Raw genomic sequence first — 26826 nt, 5'->3', positions numbered from 1 at the left:
CTTCACCTGCGTCATTTTTGACGACTTGTATACCCGCTTTCTTGGGAACCGTCTGTGTTGGGCTCACCCATTGGCTATCCGAGATCGGGTAAAGGATACCCGCATCAAGCCACTTCAACACTTCTTTCTTCACGACCTCCCGCATGTTCGGATTTAACCGCCTTTGTGCATCTCGAACGGGAGTCACATTCTCTTCCGTGATGATTTTGTGCATCACCACCGAGGGACTAATACCCTTCAAATTCGCAATGGTCCATCCAATCGCCGCCCGATTGGTGACCAACACCTCCATCAACTTTCTCTCTTGCTCCACGGTTAAATTCGATGCAATAATAACCGGAGGGTATTGCCTTCTCCAACATAAGCATACTTGAGATGCTTTGGCAATGCTTTCAACTCAACTTCCGGAGGCTCTACTAATGACGGCTTCAATTTAGTGTCAATGCTCTCCGGTAAGCTTTCAACTTGGTGCGTCCATGTCGGTTTTCCTTCTCTAACCGCAAGCACCTCCAAACTCCTTACTTCCTCGTCCATGCTTTGCTCCACCTCCACCTGTGACCTGTCAAACATATAACAATCCTCCATTGTGTTTTCCCCATAAACGACTGTGTCGCAAAGAGGTATACACGTGTCAACAATGTCTGCCATATAGCATTCATCATCAACTGGAGGGCTCATAAGTCCGGAAAAAACATGCAACCTCAACCTTCGGTTTCCAAATGTCATGTCAACCGTTCCTGTTCTGCAGTCAATTTGAGCATTTGCAGTTGCTAAGAACGATCGACCCAAAATCACCGTAGGTTGTTTGGTTGGGTCCTTGGCCACATAATCAAGCACAAGAAAGTCCACCGGATAGTAAAAGTCCTCGATTTTCACTATCACATCCGAAACAATTCCACGGGGTAGTTTGGGTGTCAAATCGGCTAACACCACGGTGGTGTTTGACGATTGAAGTGGACCAAACTCGTATTGGTCATACAAACTACCCGGTAGAATGCTTACGCTAGCACCAAGATCTAGAAGTGCCCGGTTGATTTTAAAATCGCCTACTTGAATTGAAATAATAGGCGCACCCGGATCTTGGAGCTTAGGTGGAAGTGCACCCGAAAGAATCGAACTCACGTTTTCGGTTAAATCTAATTTTTTTGGAAATTTGTGAGTGCGTTTTTGGGTACACAAATCTTTCAAGTACTTAGCATACGACGGTACTTGTTTAATTGCATCCAAAAGAGGTTAATTTTGACTTGTTTGAAAATTTCCAACAACTCTTCTTGTTGCGGACCTCTTTTGTTTACAACCTTTTTCATGGGTCCCTTCAATGCTTCGGGATAAGGGGCGGTATTAGCCTCCACACCCTTTTCCTTAGCCTTGGGGACGGGGATGGTCGCAACGGGAGTAACATTATTCTTTTTCACATCATTTTTATTTTGACCCGTTTGACCATCCTCAAGCTCATCATCACTAGCATCTTCCACCACCCCTTCAACAAATTGGGGTGGTGGTGTTTTGACACCATTATCAACAACTCGACCACTACGTAAAGTAATTTTATTAATTGGTACCTCACGTGTGTTCCTTGAACTTGACCCTTGATGCTTAGGGTTTACCGTGGTGTCACTTGGAAGCTTCCCCATGCTTCCCTTTATCTGGACCACTTCTTCCGCTAGTTGGCCCACTTGTTTCACCAATGCCTCATGTGCTTTATCTCGAATCTCGTTTATCTTCTTCATCTCTTTGACATCATTGTGAGTCTCTTTTATGTTGCTTTGAGATTCCTTTTGCATGTTCAGCAAGGCATCCATCTTGGCACTCAAGTCATCGCCCCCGGTTTGATTGTTCGACCCGCTTCCGTTACCGCCTTGATTATTATAATTCTTTTGATACCCACCTTGATACCCTTGGTTGTAATTCCGTTGATAACCTCCTTGGTTACCACCTTGATGGTTTTGATATGATAACCCGCTTTGACCTCCTTGATTACCCGATTGGAAATTCGGGTTCATTTGATTTGAAGCGTTATCATATCGGAAGTTGGGGTGATTTCTCAAACCCGGATAGTAAGTGTTGGAGTTCATGTCGTATTGCTTCCTATCTCCATACACTTGATTGACTTCCTCCGTGTAGTTACTCGGCCCCGTTGGACATTGTTCCACTTTATGCCCAATATCACCACACTCCTCACACACATCAAATTGGACCGCGTTAACCTCCTTCTTCTTCATTCGAGCCATCTCCCGCTCTAGAGTAGAAATCCGATCTTTAGAGTCAAGATCGGGAAGCGATCGGGAAACGGGGTGTTTTTTAGCTCTATCGGCCGACTCTTTCTCTTTTGACCGCTTACTCATCCGCTCTAAAAACTCCCAATCATCATCTTCGTGATTGCTCAAGAGAGTCCCATTACTTGTCGACTCGAGACGATTCCATGTTGTATCATCTAAACCCCGTACAAAGCACTTGACCAATTCCCACTTCTCGATTTGATGATGTGGGCATCTCCGCATCATTTCTCTGAATCTAGTGAACGCTTCGTGCAACGGCTCACCCGATAATTGGCGAAAAGACCTAATTTCATCACGAGCATCATCGGTCTTTGCCATAGAATAATATTCATCGAGAAACGCTTGTTGCATCTCTCCCCATGTGCGGATGCTATTGGCCGGGAGGGTAAGGAACCATTACTTCGCTTTGTCTTTCAATGAGAATTGGAATAAACGAAGTTTGACCTCTTCTAACGCAAAGTTGTGCCCCCCAATAGTGCTACAAATAGAAGAAAATTCCGCCAAATGTGTGTACGGCTCATCGTTGGATCTCCCGTTGAAATGGGGAAGTATGTTGATGTAATGAGGTTTACAACCAAACATCCTTCGCTCACAAACGATTGGTGAATCGTTTTCGGTAACAATGGGTCTAAAACGGTCATTCACTCCCCGTGGAGGTTGTTGACGACGATAAGGACCATTCACTTCTTGATCATCATTTCTTCGGTTATCTCTTCTATCGTCTCTTCTCTCATTCCTTCTTTCATCTCGTCGCTCATCTCTTCTCTCGCCCCTTACTTGATTCCCACCTTGATTTCCTCTTTGATTGCCACCTCCCACGAAACGAGGAATCCGATTGGGGTTTCCATTATTATTGTTATTGTAATACCCTTCATTTCGATTACGTTGGTTGTTGTTTCGTGGTTGGCGGTTATTCCCGTAACCGTCATTCCTTCTATTCCCATAACCATACTCTTCATCCCCAATGTAGTTGGCATTTTGATAGCCAAACTCTTCATCTTCATATTCCCTTGCGTTGTAGACATTACCCCTATTGATGTATCCCCAATCTTCATCATCGTTCACTCGATCATCATAATAACCCCCATCATCCGAGTTTTTTGTATGAATGCTTACATGTTCCGGCGAGTGATAACCGGGAACACTATAAGGTTCATCATCGGGGATTGCATTCCTCAAGTCGTCGATATTGAAAAATGGGTCTTCATCCGCGGGATTGCCGCGATCACGATTACCTCTACGATCGGAATTGGCATTTCGATCATCAAGGTTGATAGGTAACGACGCTTGTCGGTGAAGGGTTTGTTGTTGGGGTGTTCGTTGGGTGTTATTGGGATTTTGGTTTCGGAAAGGTGGAGTGGGTGGTCTAGCGCTGGTATTACCACCCGGTTGTTCTTGAGGTATAGGTTGGACATTTTGGGCGGGGTAAAAGGTTCCTCGAGATTGGAATTGGTTTGGATTGAGATTTTGGTTGGGATTGAAGTTTTGATTGGAGTTGTGGTTCGCCATTGAATCGGTTTCAATGGTTGGTGTGAGTGGTGGTGTTTGGTTGGTATGATTAGAAGCAAGAGTTGCTTCTAACCGGCTTGCTAGGTTCCTTCTGGCGAGTCTTTCGATTTCCGGTTCGTAGACTAAAGGTGAAGTCCTCCCGGAGTTCCGCGTATGCATGCACTACCTGTAACCTGCACAAGTAACACACCCCGCGTAACAAAGAAAAAGACAAGTACAAAAAGAAAGCTAAACAAATTAAACAGATAATCACGCAAATTCAAACAATATCCAAACACAAAGCGCACGCACTCCCCGGCAACGGCGCCAAAATTTGATCGGAGTGTCGCGCTCCGGTCAAAGATAATATTTATATGCCCAAATTACCCTTAACAATGTGTTAGTGGTAGTAAGGGGTCGAACCACGAAGAGTATGTGGTTTGTGTATGGATTCGAATGAATTGAAACAATTGTCACAATTTATGAAGCTTGCTAAAGTATTTTTGTGTTTTTGTTTAATTAGAAGATTTGATTTTACTAGATGGTTTGATGAAAAAGGAATAACAACTACTAATTAACAATTGCAAGAAAAATGATTACCAGAACAATAATAATAAAAAGGAATCACACCCGGTTTCGCTAATTATTAATCTAGGATTTCTACAAGTTTTAGCTTCAACTCAAATGCATTCGATTAACGGATTTAGTGTACCGTGACTTAGGTGCTACTAGCTATCAACGCCCCGAAGAACGGACAAAAAGACACTTTGTAATCAACACAAGTAAATCCTAACAACGACAACGTACAATTACATATCACCGTTTCGTAAAGTCATAACTTTTAACATCGTTCGACAATTCACGAATTCGTAACAAATGTAATACTATTGTCAAGAGTTTCAAAAACCAAATACAAATTGTCACTAAGATGAAACAAGAACAAATTGAAACCCTAAAAGTAACAACTACCTACACCGGGGTGAAACCGAGATGATTAGCCGCTCATGGTTGATGCAACTTGATCACCGGATGCTTGGAATGCGGATGGAGTCATCTTGAAGCTTGTAGGATGGAGGAATGATGGAGAATTAGGGTTTATGGAATGATGATGGTGAAGTGGTGAATGGATGAAGAACTAGGGTTATGGATTGATTGTGTGATGATGATGAATTCGGGTTGTTGAGATGATAGATAATTGAATGGTCAGTCAAAGATGAAGAATAATGGCTCCAAGATCAAGTTTCAAACTCAAAACAAGTGTAACCCCCGTTTTTGGTTGGTGAGGAAGTCTTTAAACTCGTCACATCAACAATTCACAACAAAATTCGCGTCGATCATTTTTAGGGACCGTCGCCGACGGCCAAAGGGCCTGTCGCCGACGGTGTGTAGAATCCAAAAAAGGGCCGACGTATTAACTTGCTGCCTACGGATGATTCTGGCGACGGAACATTGTAACAGCCGTCGGCGACGGCCCATATGGGCGTCGGCGACGGTGCCTATATATCTGCTTTTCTGTTTCGTCCAATTCTTGAGTCCGGTTGACCCGTTTCGCATCCCGGTGGTTCCGTTTTCGCTCCGGTGACTCGTAAAGCTCCCGAAAAGCTCCTTAAACTCCGTTAGACCTGCAAAATACATATCTAATCAAGAGTAGGCAATTCGAAACTAAAACTTGTGTAAAAACATCAAATTAAACAATTACAAGCACCGGTTTTCGACCACGTATCAATAATATATTAAACTTGTTCGTTTGTGTTCACTAATGTTAAATTGTGTTTGTTTATATTTGTTCAATTACGTTCATTTGTGTTAGTTTATGTTTGTTCAATCATGTTAATTTATGTTTATTCAAATTTGTTCAGTTAAGTTTTTTTTTGTTTATGTTCGTTTAGGCTTTAAATGAACGAACATAAACGAACACGAACATGCTCGATTTCTTACTGAATGAACACGAACAAAAAAGTGTGTTCGATTATATGTTCGTGTTCGGCTAAAGTTAAATGAACGAACACAAACATGCATGTGTTCGTTCGGTTCATTTACAGACCTATTTATAATGCATAACTTATAAGTTTGTAAGTATTCTTTTATGGGATTAAGATCGAATATACTAAACGTGAAAAGTGAATGAAATTTTTTCCCCATCTACATAAACATACTTTTTAATTGTAAAAAAATTGTATTTTTATTTGCAATTACTCTACTAGTGTACTTATATATATTTTTTTAGATTTTAGGACTAAAATATATGTTTGACTAGGTGGGGAAAAAAATTTCTTTCACTTTTTATGTTTAATACGTTAACACTCATTTGTACAATAACTTTACCCTTCTTTTATGTTCATAAAAAATTAATACCACAGATAAAACTAATGTACTTTATGTTTTTTCTTGTAAATTGTAACTAGGTTTTATTGCTGAGCGCCGCGTTGCGGCGCGACAAAACTAACTCATCGTAAAACTATATACTGTGGCTAAATATTTGGTTGTTATTAAAACTGTGTTGTTTATTGTCTTATTTTTAAGTTGACAAGTGGATTTTTCATACAACAGAGCCGTTAGTAGCAAGCGAGTTAGTAACTCCTGGCGATGGCGACTATTGCGATTTTATTTGACCAGGAATAGGGACTGGTCGACTGGATATTTTAGATGTAAAACTTAGCTAGAAATGTGATTAATTGTAGATGCATCCATCAAAAAATAGTATGTCTAAGCATACATATTGCTGCCCCTAAATGCTACATTGTAGATGCATCCATCAAAAAATAGTATGTCTAAGCATACATATTGCTGCCCCTAACATTCAACCGTTACCTAGGTTTTTTACATGGCTGATGCATCCATCAAAAAATAGTATGTCTAAGCATACATAATACTGCCCCTAACATTTAACTGTTACCTAAGTTTTTTACATGGCTGATGTGTTATGATGCTTGTATATGCATCCTGTAGTTAGCAAGTAGTTGGCATCATTTGTACAAAAGAAATGACTTGATTATCCCCCACCCGTTGTTTCAGGTGGACAAAACGAATGGCTGTTGTTAACCAGATTCTAGTCTGTGAGAGCGCCTTTGCCATGCTTTTTGGGTGGCTGATTCGAGTCTGCGTATGAAAAGGTAAAAAACCTATAAATGCAACTCTGATAAAAATGTCTGTAATAGAGGTTGCAAATGTGATCAAAAGAGATAAAATGTGAAACTATACCTAACTACCCTTTTAGTCAACTAATAGTTGTTTTTACTGATCCGGACTAATTTCCATGCATTCAGTTGCTAGCAGTTATGTTTTTATCAGTAATTCTATTGTGTGTGTAGGTTTTTCGTTTGAGTAAGCTTACCGTGGAATTCTAGTTGTCGCTTGGCTGTAGTTCCACTGTTTGGTTTCTGGGCTGGCGTGGTTGGATGAGGAGTTTGTATCGTCCCAGTGAGACTGGAGGAAACTTGTTCAGTACTGTTGGCTACTGGAAATGAAACTTTGTTAACAATGCATTTCATTGCGTGCGTCTTTTTGTCATGTTGTAGCTCGATTCCCATGTATGCTTGTTTGCCTATAATGGAGTGCAAGGTTTCAACTGGGTTTTCTTTTGCAGTTAGTTCTTCGCATGTCATTCCTAATAGTTGCCTGCCTGCACGGTCGAAAATGACTGCCTGGATTCCTCCGGTGTAGTCAGTTACTGTAGTGATGATTTTGTACCTGTATACATGTGCGTTAGTGTATTTAATGTTTGTTTAGGTCAAAGATTTAAATGTTGTGTCACCTACATGGTATTGGCTTTTTTTAGCATGCCATCTTTTGTACAGAACCATTCAGTGTCAGCTGGTAGTACTGATTGATTACATTTTGGACATGCTGTGTAATACCAATCCTTGGTCGCTTCAATTTCTGTGACTGCGGCCTTGATGGTGTATGTCTTCCCCTACAATTGAACTCAGTTTAGTGATTGCCTAGATAAATTGTTGTTTGTAAATAATTTTCATACTGTTATTTCAGTTGGTTGTAGTTGTAGTAAATCGGATATGGGTACGTCATTGTCAGGTACACTTTGCGATGTTGGATGATGCGGTTCTTGTTTTTGCCACCTGCGTTTAAAAGCAATGTTAATATGGTAAAGATTTTTGTAGTTATGAAGTTGTTATTTATTAATATTACATTTCTTTCAACAGCACAGCCTCCACATGTTGCGGGTTAAGGTAGACGTATGTTGCGTTAGTTGATTGTAATTGAAGACCTGTTTCAATCATAACAGTTCATATTAATATACTATTTTGGCATTTCGTCCGATTGGTATTTGTTTATTCTCCTTCTTTTATAGGTCAGTTTGACTTGTTTTTTTTTTTTATGAGACTATTACCAGTTTGGCAAGCTACATTTTTTGTTACTTATAGCTCAGACGGATCAAATAAACTGTTGTATGTGAAAGAACATGTGTTAGGGTGGTTTAAGATGACACGAAAACATTACCGTATTTGTTTTTTTTAACCTGCAAGCTGGTGAACGCTACAATTGCAGGTGAGGTAGCCATTTCGATACTTCTTCTGTTGAATCGGTGCGAAGACGTTGCTATCTGTTTCCACAGAGCGATAGTCATGTCTTGATTACTGTTTTAGTCAAGCAAATCAGAAGCAAGTTAACTGTAAGCATTAGCCTAAGGTAGGAAATCAGTCTAGTGAGTTCATGAAAAGTTTGAACTAAGAATCTTTGGAGTTTTGAATCTTAACTAACCGTTTTAAACATTATAATAGCGGTACATTACAATTGAGTTTGTACAGATATGTTTAAAACTCAGAAAGCTGAGTTTTGTACTTGTAGGCAGGATACGGGTAGAATTGGTCATGTAAAGTAATATAAAGTGAATAATACTAAATCCTTAAAATAAACAATAGGCCCTTCTAAATTTGCTTTCAACAGTTTAATTTTTTGTTTACCTTTTTCAAAATAGTGATCAATTATACGAAAGATTTAACATCAGGCTTTTTTTTGTTGTGAAACAGGCGTATGTACTTTATTTTTAACTATGATTTCTATTTTTACATGTACTTTATTCTTAACCGTGTTTTCTATTTACCTGCTATCTCGAAGCGTAAGCACAACAAACGGTCTGTCAGCTTTGCTTGTCTTGTCTTCGATCTTGAGGTAGACTCCGATGAAGTCTGTAAAAAAGTGTTTAACCATGCGTAAAACATTATTTTTGAAAGTGTTTTGAGTTAAATAATAATCATACCTACGATACCCTTCTCTTTTTGGGCTTCAAGTTCCATTTTTCTCCTGCTTGCAAACTCAAAGTATTGAGTCGGTAATTCTTCGGTATCAGCTATAGGTGTGATGACAGATGCCGTTCCTAGCCTAATCATTGCAGGGTGGGTGATCACTGCGGTAAAGTCATCAACCTTTACGCAAGCATAACACTTTATTTCATAGCATCCTTGTATCTGCAGCCTTGATCGTACATTTGTGCAGTCATTATCCTTCGTTACCACTTGAATTCCAAGGCCCTGTTTCATGTATTGTGATTAGCAAAAAAAAAAATATACTGATTAACATGTATGCGATGTTGTTGATATTGATTTGTTTTGGTTAAGTAATTGTTACCTCCTGATCTACGAGTAAGAAGTGCAGTTCATTATCTCTGTAGTCTGGCACCCATGAGCGTAGCACTCTGACATGGATTGCTGGTGCAGCTTTTGATGGCCTTAGTTCAACGACTCCGGGGTGTTCCATAATGAGACACCTGCATCATAAATTGAAGTATACAAATTGTGTTAAGTAATAATAAACATGTTTGTTAAGTATATTAGATATGGGACTATTACATGCACACTGATATAAAGGAATAATGAGGAAATGTGGACCTGGGTGTTGTCAATTTCAGCCAAGAAATCTTTATAAACCATGTTTAATGTTGTATCTATAGAACTATTATTTTCATTTGTTATTAAAACTTTCAATGAATATGGAGATGTAGCTCTTGATAGAGCTACATACAATTGACCATGACCGAAAACTGGACCAGGCAAGTACAAGCCTACTTTTTTTAGTGATTGACCTTGACTTTTATTAATCGTCATTGCATAACAAACTTTAACGGGAAACTGACGTCAGGTAAACACAAATGGAAGATCTTTTGAGTCATTAACAAAACGAATTCTTGGTATATATACTCTATGACCGATTGAGGTTCCTGTTATAATTCTAGCTTCAAACCAGCAATTAATGTTTTCCAAAGATATGTTTTTCCTGTCCCACCATGGCCATATACAAAGAGTAGAATTTGTGAAGAAGAGGCTATAGAACGCATGACCAAGTCGTAAATGTGCAACTGTTCACGATGGAGTCCTGAATGAAGTAAAGTGTGTTCCTCTTGTAACGCACGTCTATCATAGTTCTTTTCTTCGAACAGAAGGCTGTTTTCCAATGCTGAAATAACAGTAGGATCCAATGATGGGAGGCCGAAATCAGTGAGTGATTTCGAGCTAGAATTCGAGTTTAGTAAGACTTGCATTTCAAATAGCACATATTGTTGAAGGTCATCAGTGTTCACAAAAGACGAAGAAGTGGAATTGCTTTGTTGTAGACGGTAGCTTATGTCGTCTGACATGCATCTCCAGTTTTGCTCCCACAATTTCGCAGGATTTGAGACATCACGGTACAACAACAAATACATGAAAAGAGATCTAAGTTCAGGACCAGATGCCCACTCGGCAGCTTCGCTGATAGTAGTTTCCCATTCTTTGTCATCGCCAATAAGACCTAACTTCTCACATGCTTCTCGATATGTTGGCATGACAGTACCAGACACCTTACGAATATCTTCAAACGAACAACATCCAGTCTGATAAGTGAGTAAAATCCTTAGGTAGAAAAGTTCTCCGCATGAAGGATGCACGTACGCAAGCCTTCCTACTGTAGGAGTGCGTTTAGATTTGCGTGCGACCCATGTCTTTTTTGTAAGATCCCACCTAAACTTTGTCAAGTAATCTATGTAACGAAGGTTTAATCCTACAGTTGACGATGGGCTTCCAGTCAACATTTCGCAAGTATTACTTGAAAGCCATTCTGTCAATGTAGTTTTACCTGTGTTGGGGTTATTGTAACAACTCTCATTAAAATTTAAATAATTAGGATGGTAATTAGCTATTAAGAAAACCCTAATTGAGATACCCAAGTAATTCTGCACTAACCCTAGAATTTCCAGAACAATCAGAATCAGGATCAGGGGCCCTAAAACTCAGGGGGGCAAAACCCTAATAACGATTATCTTCATAACTCATTATAAAATTCGAAATTTATAAAACCATTGACACAGCAAGCCTACCTGCACGAAGGGCTACCCTATGAAAATAGGGTGGTCACTCGCGTAGCGCGACGGCTAAGGGGAGTACCCCTCGCGCTACGCGACGGTGTCAAAAATTCAGTATAAATAGCAGGGGTTGGGACTTGAATTTTGGCACTTGAACGACGAAAATCGGAGTTACATAGGTCGAGTTATAAGCAAAACAGTCCAACACACACACACACAATTATCGAATCGCTGCCGCAGAACAGGGTAATTAGTCGATCGCTATTACGATTCAGTTTCCGGGATCAATATACCCAAAGAATGTCTAAGTGCCGCCCACATTGGGCTATGCTTTATCGTTGTCGATAACTCGATAATGAGCCGAAGCATTGCACTTTGTCGTTGTCGATAATTCGATATACGAGTTGAAGTACTATACTTTATCGTTTGTCATTTTGATAAATGAGCCGAAGTATTGCACTTGGACATTCATTGTCAAAATTGATCTCGGAGAATTATCATAATCGTTGTATTGATCACTAATCCTGTTTTGTGTTGCTTTATTGTGAAATTAGGTTAACAGGGATTAAATCTAAATTCTATCAACACTAAATCTGCAATGTGAGTTATTCTCTTTTTATAAATTCTTTTATCACAGTTTGTGATTGTTTACAATACTCCAAATTCATTTTCCAAGATTATAATACCAGTGATTAAGTTGATGTAATCACCAAATTGCAGCCAGTATGTGGGGTATTGTGCACAATATTACAGTTTAAATCATTCTAGGTGGGCGTACCTAATTTAATTGATTTACGTCATTCATTGGGGCAGCCAATGGTGATATGACCACTGTCACAGATTCGGTCGAGTGACAAATACTGTGGGTAATTGGTTGATATCAGAAACATGTGTAAAAGATCTTAACACTGTGAATAATCTTAAAATGTGTCGTTTTCATTAACTAGAATAATTCACTCAGTATTTCCCCGCTGATAAAATCTTTTTCAAACATGTTTCAGGTGATCTGCTGTAATTCAGGAAAAATGCAGGGGAAGCATTTCAAGCTTAAGATAGTGGCTCGATATAAAATAAAGAAATGTGTTTTATTACTAAAAACTTATATTGTAAATTACCCGGGGTTTTAACCCGAATTGTAAAATAAAAATAATCGGGAAAAATTTTAACTTAGCCGATCCTGTGAAATAAATTTTCCGCTGCTAAACTCACAATAAACAGATTACCGCAAACTTTCTGTTCCGCGGGTCCTGAAACGGGTCAAACCGGGTCAGGGACCGTGACAGAAATAAGGTGGTATCAGAGCCACTAAGTTAAGCTAATTAAGTATTTAAACGATACTTAATTTTTCCTGATTACTATATGTGATTATGTGTTTATATGCTTCTAACTGATTATTTGTTAGTTACAGTATGGATAAACAGAAGTTGCAAGATATCTATCTTAAATTAAATAAATCAATTTACGAAGAGGGTAGTTCTTCTAAAACTAAAATTTCAAAACTCCCTACGATTCCTGAGGAAGGAATATTTGTGCAAAAAGCGAATTACGAAAATCCGCTTTCTCCTAGAAAAAGGAGGATGATTATTAAGAAAAGTAAGGAGCAAATCAGGGAAAGGAAAATTAAAAAGGAAACCCTGGAATTACTTAAGAAATCCCCTTGGGAGGATAAACTTGATGAAAAATGGGCTAATTTATATATGTTAGCTACTGTAGCAGAAAATGCGAATCTTTAAAAAGTATCTTGAATACAGTACTATTAATTCTCAGTAAGTAGATACATAAAACTGAGTGTTTCCTGTATTTGTACAAATAAGTATGCAATAAAACTTCTGTGTTTATTTGGTAAACTTTGTTCCAAAGTTTTAACTTGATATTTTGTGCATTTTGCATATATGCTACACAGCATGAACGAGATCTCTGAAGCTTTTCAGAACCTCAATCTGTACCCAGTAAATATTGAAGTTTCTCATGAATTTACGGGATACGTTGCTGATGTGGATGAACCTGTAGAACTCCCTACTCCACCAGTACCCAAACCAAAAAGAAGGCCAAAGAAAAATTATGTATGGGGAAGCCGTATACGTAAGAGAAGGACAGTTACAAAAACCCCTAAAACTAGTAAATCCTTAGACAAAGAAAAAGCAATTATAATTCAGGAAAACCCTAATCCACAGGAACAGGAAACTGAAGTTAATGAGGTTAAGCAAATGGAGGAGCAGTTTGAGCAGTACTCTCAGGAAATAGCAATAGAAATAGGAAAAGATTCTAACCCAACTCAGGTAGAAGTCGGAGAGAGTTCTAATCAAACCAGGAAAGTTACTTTTCAGGATCAAATAGATATTTTACTAGAAAAGTGTGAAACTATGCAACCTATCAACTCAGGTATCTTTACCTATCCTGTTGAAAACCCAATACCGATGAACCTTACACCAACAATCACTGAACCAATAGTCCATGACCAACCTATAGAACCAGAAGAATGGTGGACTAACGATTGGCAATTCCAAAACATTGTCAACAGTCCTTACTCGTTTCTTCCACAATTCGACCCAGAACCCCTACCTAATCCACCGATGAGCAATGAAAACCTGGCTGAACTTCGCCACTTTGGTGAAGAGTTAATGGATGCAAGGAATAGAATTAGGGAAATAGGGGGACAGATTGCCTGGAAATACGACGAAAGGGAATTCCGTTTCTGAGATGACGAATAGGAAGAGTGGTGAAATGATCCTTGTATAATAGTAAAAGTAAATAGTGAAACCAGTTGTAACATAACAAATAAAACATTGTAAAATATCGGGTGTATTGATGCATACTATACTGATATGAAATGCAATCGAGAAATCGATAATTTTGGCTTTATATGTTATAATTTGTTTAAATGATTTATTATTAATTGCTAATTGTTCATAATAACTTATCATCAGATGGCAAATAACGATAACGAACCAATAAATGAAGTTAATCACTCGGAGCAACAACCAGAAGATCAATATATGACTAAACAAGATATTGAAAATATGGTTGCCCAAGGAATAGCCAACGCAATTCCAATGTTCGTTGCTGCTATGAAAAATCCAAGTAATCCGCAACATATTGTACCTAGCAAACATACTACTGAAGATAATTTCAGTAATAGCATCAACAGGGGCAATGACCATATAAATCATGACAATGAATCTCAGCACACCCAGCGCCCTAAGAAGCGAAAGTCTGCAACGCCTGGTTGCACTTTTAAAGAATTCCTTGCTTGTAAACCCGCTGAATTTGCAGGCAACGAAGGAGCAACTGCAACGCTGCGATGGTTGGAGAAAACCGAAGCAGTAATTGCAATAAGTAAATGTGCTGAAGAAGATCAAGTCATGTATGCCTCAAACTTATTTAAAGAAGGAGCACTAGAATGGTGGAACACAGTACTACAAGCAAAAGGCAGACGGGTAGCATATGCTATGACTTGGGACGAATTTAAAAGTCTTGTCGAAAGAAAATTTTGTCCTGAATATGAGAAAGAACAAATGGCAAATAAGTTCCTCAATCATCGAATGACCGGGGTAGATTGTCGTGGTTATACTTCGACATTCTTCGAATATGCGAGAGTGGTACCTAATCTGGCTTCGCCAGAACCAGTACTCATTTCTCGATATATTTGGGGATTAATTAGTGAAATTCGCAATATCGTTAAGGCTGCGAGACCTCGCACTATTGACGATGCAGTCGAATTAGCTAACACCTTAACTGATGAGCTGATACGCACACGAGATGAAGATAGAAAGAAAGAATTAGCTCAGAAAATTACCCAAGGATTCAGGATGGGTAATAGTAATAATTTCAAGAAAAGAGGGACAGGGCGATCTGCAACTTTGCCATTCTGCAAAGTTTGCCGTAAGAACCATTTTGGAAAATGCAACAGAATTTGCAATTATTGCAAAACAGCAGGACATAGTGAAGAAAACTGTAAGAAGAAAACTGTAACTTGTTTTCAGTGTGGAGAAACGGGACATTACAAAACCGAATGTCCTAAACTGAACAAAGTCACTGATAACAAACCTAAAGCAGCTGAAGGAGCTACTAAGAAGAATGTTAGAGCATTTCAGCTAACTACTCAAGAAGCAGAACTCATTCCGGATGTGATCGCCGGTACGTTTTTAGTTCACAACGTTTATGCAAAAGTATTATTTGACTCTGGTGCAAACCAAAGTTTTATCAATACTTCGTTTTGTCAAGCTCTTAAGTTACCAATAACTACCGTTAGGCAGATTTTTACAGTCGAAACTGCAGATGGGAATTCAGTCAAAATTAATCAGGTTTTGCAAAAAGTAGAAATAGAACTTTCAGGTCATAAGTTTATTGCAAACCTATTACCTATGAAATTAGCTGAGTTTGATGTTGTGTTAGGAATGGATTGGTTAATAGCCAACCATGCTCAAATCATATGTGATAGAAATTCTATAGAAATTCAAGCACCTACTGGAGAGGTAATTAAGATTTCAGGAAATAAACCTAGGAAGCCATTAAAGTTCATATCAGTAATGAAAGTTGCTAATTATGAACGAAACCAAGGAATAGTATATATGATTTCCGTAATCATTTGTACTAAAGGCAAAGAACTCAAGGAAATTCCTGTAGTCTCAGAATACCCAGAGGTATTTCCAGAAGATTTACCCGGGTTACCACCAGACAGAGAAGTAGAATTTAGAATTCATCTAATTCCAGGAACTACACCGATAGCCAAGGCACCTTATCGATTAGCTCCTACCGAAATGCTAGAATTGAAAAAGCAATTAGATGAATTACTAAGCAAAGGATTTATACAACCTAGTTCATCCCCTTGGGGTGCACCAGTGTTGTTTGTGAAAAAGAAAGATGGATCAATGAGAATGTGTATTGATTATAGAGAATTGAATAAAGTTACAATTAAGAATCGATACCCATTACCTAGGATTGATGATCTTTTCGATCAATTGCAAGGAGCTAGGTATTTCTCTAAAATAGATTTAAGATCCGGATACCATCAATTGAAAGTTCAAGAAGAAGACATACCTAAAACTGCTTTCAGAACTAGGTATGGTCATTATGAGTTTACAGTCATGCCCTTTGGATTAACCAATGCCCCAGCTGCATTCATGGACATGATGAACAGAATCTGTAAACCATATTTGGATAAATTTGTGATCGTATTCATCGACGATATACTTATTTACTCCAAAAGTCAAGACGAGCATTGTCAGCATTTGCATGCACTCTTAACTTTGTTAAGAAAAGAAAAGCTGTATGCTAAATTCTCAAAGTGTGAATTTTGGTTACAAGAAGTACAATTCTTAGGCCACATGGTGAATCACGAAGGTATTCACGTAGATCCTGCTAAGATCGAAGCCATTATTAACTGGAAGGTTCCACAAACTGCAATGGAAATTAGAAGTTTTATAGGTTTAGCCGGTTATTATAGACGGTTTATTAAGGATTTTTCCAAAATAGTTGTCCCATTAACTAAGCTAACCTGTAAAGCTACTAAGTTTGAGTGGGGTCCAAAACAAGAAGAAGCTTTTAGAATCTTAAAGCAGAAATTAACCAATGCGCCAATTTTAGCCTTACCAGAAGGAACGGAAGGTTTTGAAGTATACTGTGATGCTTCAAAATTAGGATACGGATGTGTATTGATGCAACGCAAGAAGGTAATTGCGTATGCCTCCAGACAATTGAAAAAGCACGAAGAAAACTATACGACTCATGATTTAGAACTAGGAGCCATAATTTTTGCCCTTAAGATTTGGAGACATTATCTGTATGGAAGTAAGTTTACTATTTATACAGATCATAAAAGTTTAAGATATATATTCGGGCAAAAAGAGTTAAACATGAGACAAAGGAGATGGATGGAAGTCCTGAGTGATTTCGACTGTGATATTCAATATCACGAAGGAAAGGCCAACGTAGTAGCAGATGCCTTAAGTCGTAAATTCCATGAAAAGCAAAAGCGAGTCCGTGCTCTTAGAATAAATCTACAAGTAGATTTACGGGAACAAGTGAAAGAAATCCAGAAAACAGCAATCAATGACGAAGACGAAGGAATGAAAGGTTACCTAAAGGAATTAGAACAAGGAAATGATGGAATTTGGAAATTTCACCAAAGTAGAATTTGGGTACCTAAACAAGGAAATTTAAGATCGAAAATCTTAGAAGAAGCTCATAAATCTAGGTATACTGTACACCCAGGAAACAATAAGATGTACCAAGATTTAAAGAAGAATTTCTGGTGGATAGGAATGAAAAAGGATATAGCTGAATACGTATCTAAGTGTTTAACTTGTTCACAAGTTAAAGCCGAACACCAGAAACCCTCAGGTTTACTACAACAGTTAGAAATGCCTGTATGGAAATGGGAACTTATAACAATGGATTTTGTTACTAAGTTACCCAGAACCAGAAAAGGTAATGATGCAATTTGGGTAATCGTGGATCGATTAACCAAATCAGCTCATTTTCTACCAATAAAAGAAACTTTTAGCATGGAAAGGTTAGCCAAGCTATATGTGGATGAAATAGTATCCTTACATGGAGTCCCGCTCTCCATTGTATCGGATAGAGATAGTCGTTTTACCTCCCGATTTTGGACAAGTTTCCAAGAATCAATGGGAACCCGACTCAACCTGAGTACTGCATATCATCCACAGACCGACGGGCAAAGTGAAAGGACAATCCAAACTCTGGAAGACATGCTTCGAGCATGTGTAATTGACTTTGGAGGTAATTGGGATAACCATTTACCATTAATTGGATTCTCCTATAACAATAGTTATCATTCAAGTATTGAAGCCGCTCCATTCGAAGCACTATATGGACGTAAGTGCAGAACTCCAGTATGTTGGGCAGAAATCGGAGAAAGTCAATTATCAGGTCCAGAAATTGTACAAGAAACTACTGACAAGATAACTCAGATTAAGGAAAGACTAAAAACAGCAAGAGATCGCCAGAAAAGCTATGCCGACAATCGTCGCAAACCACTTGAATTCCAAATAGGAGACAAAGTACTTCTAAAAGTATCTCCTTGGAAAGGTGTGGTAAGATTCGGTAAGAAAGGAAAACTGAGTCCCCGATATGTTGGACCATTCCCAGTGATTCAACGAATCGGACCAGTTGCTTATCGCTTACAACTACCAGAAGAACTAGCTGGAGTACATGATGTATTTCATGTATCCAATCTTAAGAAATGTTTATCAGACGAATCCCTGGTAGTACCTCTTCAAGATATAGAGGTGAACGAAAAATTAAAGTTTATAGAGAAACCACTACAGATTGAAGATAGAAAAGTCAAGTTTCTCAAACACAAACGACTGGTATTGGTCAAAGTCAAATGGAATTCAAAAAGAGGACCAGAATACACTTGGGAGCTGGAATCAGAAATGAAGCACAAGTATCCTCATCTATTCCAGTGAATCTCGAGGACGAGATTTTTCCTAAGGTGGGGAGGATGTAACAACTCTCATTAAAATTTAAATAATTAGGATGGTAATTAGCTATTAAGAAAACCCTAATTGAGATACCCAAGTAATTCTGCACTAACCCTAGAATTTCCAGAACAATCAGAATCAGGATCAGGGGCCCTAAAACTCAGGGGGGGCAAAACCCTAATAACGATTATCTTCATAACTCATTATAAAATTCGAAATTTATAAAACCATTGACACAGCAAGCCTACCTGCACGAAGGGCTACCCTATGAAAATAGGGTGGTCACTCGCGTAGCGCGACGGCTAAGGGGGGTACCCCTCGCGCTACGCGACGGTGTCAAAAATTCAGTATAAATAGCAGGGGTTGGGACTTGAATTTTGGCACTTGAACGACGAAAATCGGAGTTACATAGGTCGAGTTATAAGCAAAACAGTCCAACACACACACACACAATTATCGAATCGCTGCCGCAGAACAGGGTAATTAGTCGATCGCTATTACGATTCAGTTTCCGGGATCAATATACCCAAAGAATGTCTAAGTGCCGCCCACATTGGGCTATGCTTTATCGTTGTCGATAACTCGATAATGAGCCGAAGCATTGCACTTTGTCGTTGTCGATAATTCGATATACGAGTTGAAGTACTATACTTTATCGTTTGTCATTTTGATAAATGAGCCGAAGTATTGCACTTGGACATTCATTGTCAAAATTGATCTCGGAGAATTATCATAATCGTTGTATTGATCACTAATCCTGTTTTGTGTTGCTTTATTGTGAAATTAGGTTAACAGGGATTAAATCTAAATTCTATCAACACTAAATCTGCAATGTGAGTTATTCTCTTTTTATAAATTCTTTTATCACAGTTTGTGATTGTTTACAATACTCCAAATTCATTTTCCAAGATTATAATACCAGTGATTAAGTTGATGTAATCACCAAATTGCAGCCAGTATGTGGGGTATTGTGCACAATATTACAGTTTAAATCATTCTAGGTGGGCGTACCTAATTTAATTGATTTACGTCATTCATTGGGGCAGCCAATGGTGATATGACCACTGTCACAGATTCGGTCGAGTGACAAATACTGTGGGTAATTGGTTGATATCAGAAACATGTGTAAAAGATCTTAACACTGTGAATAATCTTAAAATGTGTCGTTTTCATTAACTAGAATAATTCACTCAGTATTTCCCCGCTGATAAAATCTTTTTCAAACATGTTTCAGGTGATCTGCTGTAATTCAGGAAAAATGCAGGGGAAGCATTTCAAGCTTAAGATAGTGGCTCGATATAAAATAAAGAAATGTGTTTTATTACTAAAAACTTATATTGTAAATTACCCGGGGTTTTAACCCGAATTGTAAAATAAAAATAATCGGGAAAAATTTTAACTTAGCCGATCCTGTGAAATAAATTTTCCGCTGCTAAACTCACAATAAACAGATTACCGCAAACTTTCTGTTCCGCGGGTCCTGAAACGGGTCAAACCGGGTCAGGGACCGTGACAGTTATTCGTGATATCATTCAAACGTTGGGATTGCTTGAATGTCAAATTCTGTTTACCTTCTAAATGAACTGCCAAAACTTGAACTGGCGGACTTCTGTGATGTATCAGGAATGCTAGTATTCTCCATGTAGCTTCATGCGGGCAAATGAATCGAGCATCCATGAAATTCTGTATTTCATCTACTACCGGTTCTTCATTCGGAACTTCAGATGATGACACATCTCTGTCAAAAGCTAATGCGAAGCGGATTCGATCAGCTCCTTTTGCTATGTACTTGAACAAATACTTGATAAGCATACTCCAACCGCAGTACTCAACATTAATATGAGCATCGAAGTGTAGGAGCAAATCTCGATTATACGGCACAACAAAGCCATTGTCAAGGGGAATACCATTTTTCAAGAAAGGTTCACAGTTGGAAGCCCTCATATAATGAACATAGCCAGCAGAGTCGAAGCGAGTGACGCTTTCATATGGCTTTGGAAAGTTCTTTGTGCACTCGCCATCTTTCATACATGGTGAAGTCATCCTAGCTATACCACATGGACCATGCAGCATAGATTCAGCGACAATTCTATAAAGCGCCGGATCAGTATGACGGTCTGGAAGTTCAGCAGATATATAACGGTTAACATCTTCAGGAGTGTGCACAGTGTATGCATCTGTAACCCAAAGCAATGTATGACAATGGGGAAGGCCTCTCTTTTGAAACTCGATGGTGTAAAGATCTAAAAAGAATAGTATCAATAATAAGGAACATAATAAGAACTTGAAATTGTATAACGGATTGGAAGATGCTTAAAACGAATGCATACCAGCAGTTACATCTCCAAATGGTTTAGCATTCTTCAAGTATTTAAGGAAAGATCGAACCTTCATCTGGAAAACTCTAGCAATTATGTCTGGCCTGTCCTGAGCGGTGGATGCACCAACACGGTGGATTTCTCTAGTTATTTCTGGCCAGCGTGCATTACAGGTAAATGTGATGAAATATTGTGGATTTCCATACACTCGGCATATTGCAAGTGCATCTTGGTAATGCTTGTACATATACCTGGGGCCTCCGGTGAATGACGCTGGCAGGACAACACGCTTACCAACATTTCGTGCATCAACATCACCTCGAGATATTGCATCTTGGACTCCGTCTAAGAACTCACACCGAAATTCATTCTGGTTTGTCCTTATATATTGCAAACGACAGTGTTCCACGCACACGTAAGCGTCGACCAAATACTGTTGGAAAAGCCTACCAGACCTCAACAAATGCGTGTACGTATCTTTTCGATCATGTATTTGATAACTGTAATACATGATCGGAGTTAAGTTACGCTCTTCAACTGGTGAAGCATCATCATCAGTTGTTGCCACCTGAAGCATGTGTAACTCAGGTGACCAACCTTGTTCACCTGCTGGAAACAAAATTGGGTATTGTAGAGGCATATATGATGAATGCAACTTACTAACCCTATGTGGCATGTTATCTTTACTCTTTATAATGACATCGTAGTCTTCGCCACCCATGTTACCTTCACGTATAACTGCACCCAGGGTATGAGGAGCAGGAACATCATATCGACGATCCACCACACGACTAAACAACTTTATTACAAAGTTTGGGACGGGAGACTGCAAGCAAATCTCCCTAGCTGATTTTAACAACCGTACATAAGCGTTAACTTCAGAAAGCATATGACTCAAAGCGTTAACAACTTCAGGATTAAGTTGCCCGCTTTCGTTATTACGGAAAAACCGCAAACGGTTTTCAACTTCATTTTCACTATCAAATATGTACATCTGCAGGAATCGAGGTTTATCACCAGGAGGTGGACACAAAGAGCCAAGCCAATGTGAGACCTGACCTGCAACTTTGAATATATACGGACCACCTCCAACATTAATATCTTCATCGATCGTTGCACCAAATGAAGTCATAGAGAACATAGCATTGTAAGCACGTATGTTTAGCATGAAGTCTGAATTTGTATAATACAGCTTTAGTAAGTCAGGAGGTTGAACCGGGTATGGAAGCACAACTCTTCCAGCCTTGCAACACTTGTTGTATTTAGGACCAAGATTTACTGGAGCTGAAACCAACCTTTCGTCATACCAAAACAACGCCTGACAATGCTCGCAAACTTCTGTACAACACCCGAGATCCAGATACTCAACCGGTGTTGAATGATCCAACTGTTGTACAGAAATAGGCTCGGACACATCCCAATCACTGTGAATAGTTCTTTGAACCCTAGAACGCGCAATGGCTGCACGAAGCGCAGTCTGCCTGTGGGTGGCACTTCCGGTAGGAAAGGAAACATTGGAAGAAGAAGGAACATCGTCGACACAGGAGGCACGGCGCCTCCGTTTCAAATGCGGGTGCTAAAAGGGGAAACAAAAGTCATGATGTAACGTAGTAATAGCACAGCTAAGAAACCCAGCATTGAAAATTTAAATTGTTCTCGCAACTATAACTATTTTTTTTCACGTTAAACGCCACACGTCTCAAAAGGTTACATGAACTGCACAGCCCATATGAGTTTTGTGACCGACTGAAGTTTTTGAAATTCAGCCCACAAACTGCTCAAGTATCAGAAACGGTTCGAATTGACAAAAATGTTTAAACTGAACTTTTACAAGTAACCTAGATAGACCAATTGAACTTTAGAAAATGCAAGCCACAGGGTGATCAAGAATCAGAATACGGGACAAATTAACAGAAATATTAAAACTAAAAACGGGTCAGAAAAGACGTCTTCCAGCCTGGGTATAGCAACTACATATAATTCAATCAACAAACTAAAAACCACTTATAGCAATGACAGAGCATAGTTGGTTGGTTGCTGGAGATCATAACAAAGTTACATGATACGTAAAGCTAATATGAAAAGGGAGTCAATTTGTTAACTGTAAACTAATGTAAGTAGCTAAACAGAGTTTTATTCTGCCGTTTAAAAAAAGGCTAAACAGAGAATACTAAAATATTTACAAACAAAGATCATACTGGCTTACAGAAAAAATTAAAAAAAAGGCATGTTCGGTCTAATCATAAACGAAGAAGATTCATGAAAAAAAAAACTGTCTAATAAATGAAGAAGCATACGCCATCCTCCTAAAGACAGGTAGACAGGCTATAAAAGGGGAAAATATGGAGAAAAACTCACAAAACCGACTCGAAGTCAAGCCTTCAAGATAGTTTTATATCGCTTCAACCACTTGAACAACAGATCTCATAATAAAAACTTGTTTTAATACCTTACCAGTTTTAGTTTAAACATAAGTGCGTCGTTAGTTTTTTAATTAACAAACATAAATTCTTCAATAAAATTCAAACCAAAATATATAATTTAAAAGTAATAACAATATTAAATTATCTAGTAGACTATTCATCATGGTTACTATTAAAGATTAAATAAATTAATACGTATAAATCTAGTGGAAATTCTTCACTCAATACACATAGAATTCAGTATCGGTTTGGTCCGTTACAATATCAGCATTTGGAATAACAACAAAAAGAGAGAAAAAAAATTGTCATAGGTTTGAAAGGATATCAACACATGTTTTACATCAATAAAAACACCATAAAAATGAATAAAGGGATGATATGCACAAAAGGATATAACCCAAAAAGATATCAACATATGTTTTACATTGACTGAAAACCATAAGCGTGAATACCGATACTGGTTCCCATAATACCCGATTCTGGTACCAGTATTAGTTTGGTTCATCACAGCACATGTACGGTATCGGCACTCATTATAACTTTAAACAGGTGAAAGGATATTTTATTTAAAGCTAAAGGGGTAAAGTTCAAATTTGAAATAAGATATCTCAAGAAAACCACCAGAAAGGCGGCATAGTTGAGTTTTAGGTGGTACGTTACGGTTCGGTACCGGTACGGTACCAGTATTTGAGGGTAAAAACTGGTGAATACCGGCGTCGAACCGGTACCGAAAATACACCCGGTTTGGTAAATTTGTAGTTGGTTTGATATTGACTTTGGTATTGATATTGAATTAGTATTCCCACTTGATAATGAATGTGGAGTTTAAATGCGTGGTTCATCTTTATCATCTGATGGTGAATGCATTCATTTGGTGTAGATTTGTTGTAAACCAAATGAGTCTTCTGCTGTCTCATAACAATCTAACATTGTCTCAAAGCAGGAATCTTTATAACTTTATTAATGTCTGAATCTTGGTTTTTTTTTTGTTTGTAACAATATCATCAATGTTCGTGTCAAAACGGGTTCGGGTTTAATTTTTAGAGTATTGTTAAGTGTTTCCAGTTTGTAGAAGATATATTTTTTAAAAGCGACCCGTTATGACCCGAACCCGTCTTGACCCAAATCCGTTATGACCCGAAGCGAAATAACCCTTCTTTTGAGTCGACCTGTTTTGAACCGAACCCGTATTGACCAGGTATGCCGCCCGACCTGGCCCGCCCATACACTTCTAATCAATTAAATTGCAGGTCTGTGTGTACTACTATTCACATGAAAAAGTTGTTGTAAGAATCAATTAAACTGATGGTCTGCTGTTAAAATTGAGAAAAAGATGTTAAATTGCAGGTCTGAAAGGAACAGAAGCGCCTGTTGGGCTACTGTTATGTTTGTTAATTAAAAAAACGCATAGGTACTTTGTTGCTATTCGCCATTAACAACTTTGTGGGCAATGTATCAAACAGAACTTAAGATTGCCACAAAAGTTCATATTTTAGACTAATAGTTAGATCAAAAACTATTTCAAAAACTTTGTGGACAGAAAAGTGCAGACAACTCACTATACACTATGAAGGTACAACATCTCAAATATACCAGTAAACCAATTAGTCTTCTTTGTACTTCCACAATCAGTCAAAACGTTCTGGTAGTTTCTTTTCTATTTTTCTTAACTTTCTTTATTGACTACATGTATTTGAGAATACCTCAGGTCCTTGGCACGTTTTTGTTAAGTCACGTGGAGCGTCGTTTAAGAAAATCAGTGCTTAATAATAGTGCATCTATAATTGACCAATTATAGATATGAATCAGTAGAAACTATCAATCCTTCAGAACTGACAAACGAATGCCAAAACGACCCCTCATGCTCTCATCCCTATTACTAAGTCGTTTCCTATTGAAATTACCTGACGCCTAAATCAGTCCTTCAAAACTAAAAACCGAATGCTAAATCGACCCTTCATGCTCTCATCCCTCATACGAAATCGTTTCCTATTGAAAACGCCTGATGCCTCAGTCCTTCAAAACTGAAAACCGAACGCTAAATCGACCCGTCATGCTCTCATCACTCATACCAAATTGTTTCCTATTGAAATCGCCTGACGCCTAAATCAGTCGTTCAGAACTGAAAACCAAATGCCAAATCAACCCCTCATGCACTCATCCCTCAACACGCAGTCGAATTATTAAACTTACTTTTAGTAAAATGAAACGACCGAGTAAACAACAAAGACACGGGTGCAAATTTTGTAATGAAATACAAATGAACTTATTATAACTTTACATTCTTCACTTTTCAAGCTACGATGTTGACTAATCTCACCTTTTCAATGGAGGCAATATAATCAACGCATTGAATATCTGATAGTTATCCTAATCAATACCCACATTCAACTTTAGATTTATGCCAAAACCACATATAAGTAAGAGTTTAAAATTTTACATGATTGCTTTCTATGATTTGTTAGCTGAACACCATAATACCTTCTCAATACATCAGTGAACAAAGGAAGAGATTTACCTGCATGAAAGATGACAATGAAATCTTCCACCAGTAGCACCTGTTACACATCAACAACAACACAATCAACAACAAAATCCAAAACTGGCAATGAAGTGGAAAACCAATCAAACATGTGCGAACCTCTGAAGATTTCTTCATCTGAAGAACGAAAAAGAAAACACTAAAAGAAGCAACAGTCTCATGCAATCGAAGTCTTGGAAACTCGGATATAAGAGAAGCGTGGACAACAGGTGTCCTCAAATGAAAGCTCTGCAGACCACGTGTACAGCACTACGAAGGAAAAAAGTGTGAAAAAATATTAGGGCTCAGATCGAACCTGAGTGGATTTGGGATTTAAGGGAAAAAAAAACCAGTGCACCATAGGCACTAATCAAATAAAGAAGGAATAAGAAATGTATAAATACACTAAAAAAAACGTGTGAAAGAAGGTAAAATAAGAAATAACGTGAAGGCTTATGAATTACTATTCATAAGCTTTCCTAATTAATATATCTTAATTAATTATAGTTTTTTAGTACTCTTGTACGTCTTATGTTTATAAAAATAAATATATAGAAAAAACTAATATACTTTTTTTATAATTTTAGTATTTTAGTACTCTTAGACACCAAAGTTAAGGAAAGTTAACACTTATATTTATGATATATTAAAAAATTTCTATAACCATGTCTAGTCATTCAATAAATCAATAATTCAGCAACACTCAAAAATCTCCCCAACAAACATCTTTATATTTTTCACATAATCGCTTACTTTACATTGATGTTTTATACCGTCTTAGTTATTTTGAACCATTATTTTTATGATATTCTATGTGTCGAACGTTCCTCACACATGTGATATCTCATATATTTAATCATCATCATGATCATACTCAGTAAATCCTACCAATAGCAAAACAAAGATAGGATCTAAGAAAGGTAAAATGTAGACAGCCTTACCTCTACCCGTTAGGAATAGAGAGACTGCTTCTAGTGAGACCCCCGACTCGATAGTAGTTTTGCATCAAGCCTTGGACATAAGACACATAACACTGAGCAATTAACACAAAGGCC

General features: G+C 38.1%; 1 protein-coding gene across 3 annotated transcripts; it reads right to left on the bottom strand.

Moving 5' to 3' along the window:
- Window positions 1-6457: 6457 nt before the first annotated feature.
- LOC110873587 lies at window positions 6458-26242 on the bottom strand. Of its 3 annotated transcripts, XR_004864096.1 has the most exons (13): window positions 25892-26242; window positions 25769-25808; window positions 20840-22403; window positions 20081-20752; window positions 9354-9492; window positions 8986-9256; window positions 8830-8914; window positions 8226-8362; window positions 7914-7992; window positions 7744-7843; window positions 7526-7680; window positions 7102-7457; window positions 6458-6866 (listed from the first exon to the last, which is right to left on the bottom strand). XR_004864096.1 is itself a non-coding variant. In XM_022122536.2 (11 exons), the coding sequence occupies exons 3-11, from the start codon at window positions 9480-9482 to the stop codon at window positions 6817-6819; spliced, it is 1362 nt and encodes a 453-aa protein (XP_021978228.1). In that variant the 5' UTR covers window positions 9483-9492; window positions 25769-25808; window positions 25892-26135; the 3' UTR covers window positions 6458-6816. The 3 variants fall into 3 exon arrangements, 2 of the variants coding, with proteins under 2 accessions (XP_021978228.1, XP_035831757.1); XM_022122536.2 differs by lacking the exons at window positions 20081-20752; window positions 20840-22403 and having other exon boundaries at window positions 25892-26135; XM_035975864.1 differs by lacking the exons at window positions 20840-22403; window positions 25769-25808; window positions 25892-26242 and having other exon boundaries at window positions 20081-20292.
- Between the last annotated feature and the right edge of the window lie 584 nt (window positions 26243-26826).

This window comes from Helianthus annuus, chromosome 8 (assembly GCF_002127325.2).
Source record: "Helianthus annuus cultivar XRQ/B chromosome 8, HanXRQr2.0-SUNRISE, whole genome shotgun sequence".
Lineage (NCBI taxonomy): Eukaryota > Viridiplantae > Streptophyta > Magnoliopsida > Asterales > Asteraceae > Helianthus > Helianthus annuus.
Note: the sequence above shows the minus strand (reverse complement) of the source record. Positions and strands in the feature narration are given on the sequence as shown.

Excerpts from the sequence above, each read along its gene's own strand:
- LOC110873587 (XM_035975864.1), bottom strand. The coding sequence starts at position 20,151 with ATGGAGAATACTAGCATTCCTGATACATCACAGAAGTCCGCCAGTTCA. Across the intron at positions 9,493-20,080 it reads TTTGGCAGTTCATTTAGAAG|GTGTCTCATTATGGAACACC; the intron begins GTAAACAGAATT and ends TTTATGATGCAG. Across the intron at positions 8,915-8,985 it reads AAAAGAGAAGGGTATCGTAG|ACTTCATCGGAGTCTACCTC; the intron begins GTATGATTATTA and ends ACTTTTTTACAG.